General features: G+C 40.5%; 1 protein-coding gene across 1 annotated transcript; it reads right to left on the bottom strand.

Annotated features, from left to right (window-relative positions):
- Positions 1-1,250: 1,250 nt before the first annotated feature.
- On the bottom strand, positions 1,251-6,090 carry rmnd5b (required for meiotic nuclear division 5 homolog B). The gene is made up of 10 exons (XM_072396000.1): positions 6,013-6,090; positions 4,373-4,545; positions 4,052-4,194; positions 3,837-3,974; positions 3,584-3,684; positions 3,188-3,354; positions 2,798-2,963; positions 2,473-2,575; positions 2,228-2,382; positions 1,251-2,002 (listed from the first exon to the last, which is right to left on the bottom strand). Exons 2-10 carry the CDS (start codon positions 4,509-4,511, stop codon positions 1,939-1,941), a joined length of 1,176 nt encoding a protein of 391 aa, XP_072252101.1. The 5' UTR covers positions 4,512-4,545; positions 6,013-6,090; the 3' UTR covers positions 1,251-1,938.
- Between the last annotated feature and the right edge of the window lie 176 nt (positions 6,091-6,266).

Genomic DNA, 6,266 nt, shown 5'->3' with positions numbered 1-6,266 from the left:
TCACTGCAAGAGAACCCCACCACCAAACGCCAGAGCAAGCCCGCGAAACTCACTGGAGTATAAATTTTTATTTTAATATCAGTTGCAGGTATATGAAACATGTTAAGGGGATAAATATTTACAGTAAGAGTTGCATAACTCACAAAAGCAGGAAATGCAAACAATCAGTGAAATGAAAAGGAGAGGAGCACAAGGCGCTAGCACTCAAAGAAGCAATGAATGATTGTCAACCCAAGAGAAGAGGAAGCTCAGTGAACTTCCGAAAAGAATAGGTAGTTTAACGCATTCAGTCTGAAACCGAGATAAAGCGCTCGTCTGCAGAACTGAGTGTAATGTTGCGTCGTCAAGGTGAGCCATGCTGGTGCAGTGCTTGTCGAAGAAACTTGCCTCACCTGACAGTGAGGTGACATCACCATTTTCCAAGAGGACACTGGGAGCTTCCACTATTAGTACTGACCATCGGCACTTTATACATCCAACTGCCTGCACTTTTTCCAAATCTAAGCTGACAATAATAATTGGAAAATATATATACAATCTTCAGCAACTCCCTCAAATATCAGCCTCAATAGTGAAGTATGTGTGACATTTGTTCAAGACTCCCTATATAAATGTACAGCTTAAATACTAAATGCAAAGTGTGGCATGAACTGTTATCATGAACCCTGAGCAAATGTGTGGATTTTATTGTTGCTAACCTGACTTAACCTCAAATAAAAGCTCACCTCACACTGCAGAGGCATCTTTAAGTATATAAGAAACAACAGCCACAATGATCAAAGACTTTCCCCCGTCCACAACACGTAAAGCTTAGTCACAAGCCCACAGTCACTGCAAGTCTCACTATAAGGCTACCACACCACTTTACATCTTCAAACCACATGGCGCGCTAGCCTAGGGTACACAGACTGAAGCAACGGCACAAGTGATTTGAATCATTATGCAGTAGAGTCGATTATACTTTTCCTTTTTTGAGTTTTCCTAATTTACATGAGGTGGTTTTGATGAAAAATCGGAACAGAAAACATTTCACAGTAGTATATATATCTATATATATATACATACATCTATATATCTATATATATAGATATATATATATATATATTTTTTTTTGTGTGTTTGCTTTTTGTCATATGTGTTAAATACGTACATTGAACAAGACAAATGGCTTCTATAATAAGGAAAAATCTTGCTGGTGCAGTCAGTCACAGAAAAACAAAGCTCTTCCACCACTGATTAACGAATGCGACTTTCAAGCTACGTGAGGCCTTTATTACAACATGGTGGAGAAATGGGTCACAATCGAGGGTTCAAAAATCAAGACACACGCCCACACTTCCACTTCCCTTTACCAGCAAATAGTAAGCCTTCAATGCAATTTGCTACTCTGTGGGTTTTATCGTGCGTAACAGAGGTTATCATTCCCATTCTGAAAGCAGAATCAAGACAATCTATTCCATCCTTTACCCAAACTCTAATCTCATTCAGAATCATTCAACTGCTTCTGTCCAAAGGAAAAGGAAAGAAGAAAAAAAAAAGAAGCAGCCATCCAACTCAAACAGTCAAAAAAAAGCAGAGAAAACAAACACTAGAAAGTGTTACATACTTTAAAAAGATAAGCCTATAACTCTGCAGGCATTTGCAAATGAGTTTTCAATGAATGATCCTTTTTCAGAGGCGCACCTTCGTGAAGGATGGTCTGACAGACTCTTCACCCTTACTACAGGCTGTCATTGGACCGTCCTTGCTGGACTCTGTAAATTATGTAAAGTTGGAGGGTCCGAGGTGGGTTACAGGATGGCCAAGGCTGTCCAGAGGAGCACTGGGATAAAACCTTAATGCTTACAATAACAGGCCAAGAGGCCAGGGACAGAGGAAAGGGTCCTGGAGACGTAAACAGCTCCAGGTAACTTCATCCTTGATGAGGAGAGTGTGGTATCAAAAGTAGATCTGCTTTGCATGTGACGGATTCTGCTCCATGGGGCAGTACGGGCATTTCAACCTGAAAACGATGACAGCAGCAATAAGATGTTACAGAAGAGACTAAAGACAAGATCATTATTGAATGGCTGACTACAGATGTTTTTTTGTTTGTTTGTTTACGCTGCTCCAAATTTTAGCAACGAGGGGCAAAGGGCAACGAAACGGTTTAGTTTGATCCAGGAACACCCAAAACAAACCTATGCTACCATTACAAATAGCTCAAAGTGCCGTTTTGCCCACTTACTTCCCAGCGTTAGTAAGTTTGTTGAGAGCATCTCTGGAGATGACATGGCCGCAGATGAGCTTCATGGGAGGATTGCTCTCTGAGGTCTGCTGCCGAAGGATTGGGCAGGCGAACACGGAGTGGTACCAGCACTTCTTCCCGAGGTCAATTTCAATCTGAATGTACAAATAGAAAATTAATTACCGGCAGAATCAGACAAAACGAAGAGCGACAAATGCTGTGTGAAAACTGCAGAAAAGACTCACAGGCAGTTCATCTTTGTGTGTCCAGACTCCACTGCACTGCCTCTGCTCGATCACCTGTTTGATGTTCATCAGCACTGGCAAGGCCATGCATCCTGATGCAAAGCTGAAACAACACAAACAACATGTCATCAATAAATATGTCATACACACAGGGTTTAATAGGAGCATGTACTGATGATAATGCATCGCTGCTTATATGTCAACCCGAAGGAATCAAATTAAACATTTCAGTTCCAGTATCAAAGTTGGTTGAAAAAAAATTAAAATTGAGTCTTTAAAAGGAAACCAGAGATAGAGAGCAGTTTCCTGTCCGTGTTTCTCTGACCTAACACTTAGTGGAGACTCCACAGAGAGGCCAAGCAAAGCACAGGCATCCCTAGTAAAGATGTTGCAGATCTCAGCCCACTGATTTGTCTCCAACAGGCTCCGATACGGCGAGTTGTCGATGCCATGACGTAAATACACAAGGCTGCCCATCAGTATCTGGATATCTGCAATTAGGTAACAGAAAATAACCAGAACAAGCAATCTTGTATTAGTTATGTGAGCTCATTTAGTTTCCTTAAAGACGCTTTCATTCACTCAAATGAACAGATTCTACATCTTTGATGAATTAGACTCTTATTCTCTCTTTTTTTTTCAAATTGTAATAAAAACTTAGAAACACAACTCAAGTATCTGTGCGATAGCATCAGTGTGACTTTATACAACAGACCTCTCTGGTGCTGAGAGGCGAAGGGCTGGAAGTGCCTGGCATACTGCAGGGCCTCCATTTGGTTGCCGATCCCTCCACTAAGCAGACTTATGAAGTACAAGCGGTGCAACTTGAACTCTAAACTGCTGTTCAGGTCCAGAAGACGCTGGCGATTAGTAACGGCCCATCTAAGGAGGTATAGAAAAGAACAAGTACAGTCAACTATTGTGCGTAAAGGTGCCAGGACTGAGCACTATCAAGTTCTGACATGACCAAATTACTGCCAGTCTAATTGGAAACTGGACCAGTTGGGTTCAAACTCAGAAGAATACTCAAGTCTCTTTTTAAAACAAATACTTGGGCTGGTTATAAACAGGCGATATCAGGAAACAATACACATATAAACAGATGACCTACTCTAATGCCGGCCCCAGGTCCTGCATCCTCAGCGCTTCAAGGATCCTGTTCAGTTCCAGGAAAGGCTGCTTCATACTCATGTCAATAACTACACCAGACTCCTGAAAAACAATCAATGGCAGATTGCTTGGAAAGTGCTTAAATCCACTCAATTTTAGCACCATAAGTTTGCATCTCCTAGTTTATTACCAATGATATTATTAATCTTGAAGTCGTTCCAGCAACAATTGGTTAAAAGGCCTGAATCTCTTACCTGACAAAGGTCCTCTGCTACACTGAGCATCCCTTGCCTATACAGGTGCTCCACAATGGTCTCACTCAGGTATTTCTGTCTCTCCGGGGTGTCCCACACCGTCTCTGCCACCACAGCACTGATTTCTGCATCAAAATTCTACAGGGGAGTACGCAAGAGGTGAAGCCTATGTATGCCAAAATTGAAACGTTCAGATCGCTGCCGTCCGCCCTTACCCTGTCAATGGCTTTGCCGACTTTTGACACACTGCCATGAATGTCTTTATGTCGTGAAGCAAGCATCTGCACCGTTTCTTTGATATTCTTACAACACTGTGCCATAGTCTGGGACAGGACGGATAAGTCTGCATCTTGTACTCCTGTTAGGCAGAAAAGGGATAACAGCATGCAGTCATCTATGCAGTAAAAGTTGGGCTAAATCACTGAAGAAGCATATCAAAGTCACATTTCATTTACTGATGTAGTTTAGTTCCCCCGGCACAAAAATATTTCACATCTATAAGGTTCAGAAGCCTTTAGAATATGGATTTTTCTTACCAAAAGTAACTAACTGCCCTCGTATCTCACAGACACTGCGCAGGAGCTCGTCTAGCCTTTCCTCAGACTGGTGGCCGTACATTACAAAGCGATGGAGCACTTTCTCCAGCTCCCGCTCCACACATGCACACTGTTCCATGGTGCAGATCGGGACACACACACAATGACAAAACCTAGATGACAGAGAGACAGAAGGAACAGATTAACGGGGAGGGGAGGGGGGGTACTTAATTGATCTCAAAATTATATTCTATTGCTCTGACATACTATGATCTACATAAAACTTACTTACTTATTAACAAATATAAGACTTTTGAGCTGTGCATTTAATCAAATTTGATATTCAATTATTATTAGTTTGACTTTGAACTTTAATAACAAAAGAATAAAAATAAAACAATGACAGTCAGTAAAGTTAACACTTTTTCATGCTACGAATACAGTGTTACAAATTCCTGTAATTCTTTGATATCATTCAAGGAATATCACAGTTAAAAGGTACTGAAATCATTTTTTCACCTTAATCAATCAGCCCTCATATACATAATAGAAATTTGAGAAAAATCTCTAAATCGTGACGGAATGACGGACAATAAAAACATTCAACTGAATGACAGCAGACTGATACTACCTGTAACATTTTGGTTTTCTGTTTAAGTTCAAATGTGCAGTAAGCAGGTCATACAGCACAAATGATGCTTCAAATTTAACATGACAGAATCTACTGCAAATCTGAAAGGGCATCCCAGTAGAAAAAGATTGGAAAGTTTGATTTTAATGTGACCAACCTTGTTTCTATGAGATTTAAGATGACATTTCTCACTGTGAAACTTAGCCCCACTATATGGGATACCATGGTGCGTTAAGGGACCTCGAACAAGAGGTAGACCTTTTCTTATTCTTTTTCTTGTTTTTGGTTTTTCTCCATTTCTATCTTTAAAGTAGTTAATGCGGCCCTGATTAAAAGTTTGGCCTACTGCAGTACTGCTAACAACAAGCAGGGCCTGAACAATCTTAAATGCAGACACACAGTGTATCCTGCGGCCTAGTGTTTACCTCCGTCTAAACCATAAGAGGGTGAAATAACATCACCATGTAACATTCAAAGCTGATTTTCTTTAGACTCCTGGTCTGTCGGAAGAAGTGATAATTTCATAATTTCAACAGATTAAACATACTTAATAATTGTATATTTGCTGTAACTCACCAATCGTGATAAGCGGGGTACAGAAAATGTCGACCTACCGTAAAGAGCTAACCAACATTAACGCTCCAATCGGTAATTACAATTTCAACACAGCAATATCACGTTTTACAATTAGTCAATATCTTCTAACAACTATACATATTAAGGGCCATAGATGGCAAACCGGGTGTTTTGATTCGGTGCGGTAATTTTGACAATTAAAGTGCCGCATAGCTAACATAAACAAACGGTATCACCGTCGCTTTCAGGCTACAAAAGCCCCTCACCGCTAGATGCTAGTAGATGTTAGCCTGCTGCTGACTGGTAAGGCCCAAACTATTTGTAGAGGGAATGACAACCCACACGTCTTCATCATTTCGCATTATTCAAACAGTTTAAACACCTACCGGCGGTCAACTAAATTTGAGGGATATCTTTTTCTTAAAACACTCACCTATCCTGCTAATTAGTTAGCAAACATTAGCGTTAGCCACTTGCCTGTTATGGCAACACTTCGCCAGCAGTCGTATTGCGGAACTTCCTGTGTCGCATGCTGCGCTAACTGGACACTTGAAAAATAAAAGTCGGAAACTATTCTTAATCTACCTTAAATTTTCCACATGATTCACATCATTTCTCGCGGATGTAGCAAAAAGTAAATCTGAAATTCTTTGAGCGTAAATTAATTAATTAATTCTATTTTAAAAA

The sequence above is a fragment of the Leuresthes tenuis genome, unplaced genomic scaffold (genome assembly GCF_036924035.1).
Source record: "Leuresthes tenuis unplaced genomic scaffold, fLeuTen1.0.hap1 SCAF_11, whole genome shotgun sequence".
NCBI lineage: Eukaryota > Metazoa > Chordata > Actinopteri > Atheriniformes > Atherinopsidae > Leuresthes > Leuresthes tenuis.
This window is presented reverse-complemented; position numbering and strand designations above follow the sequence as displayed.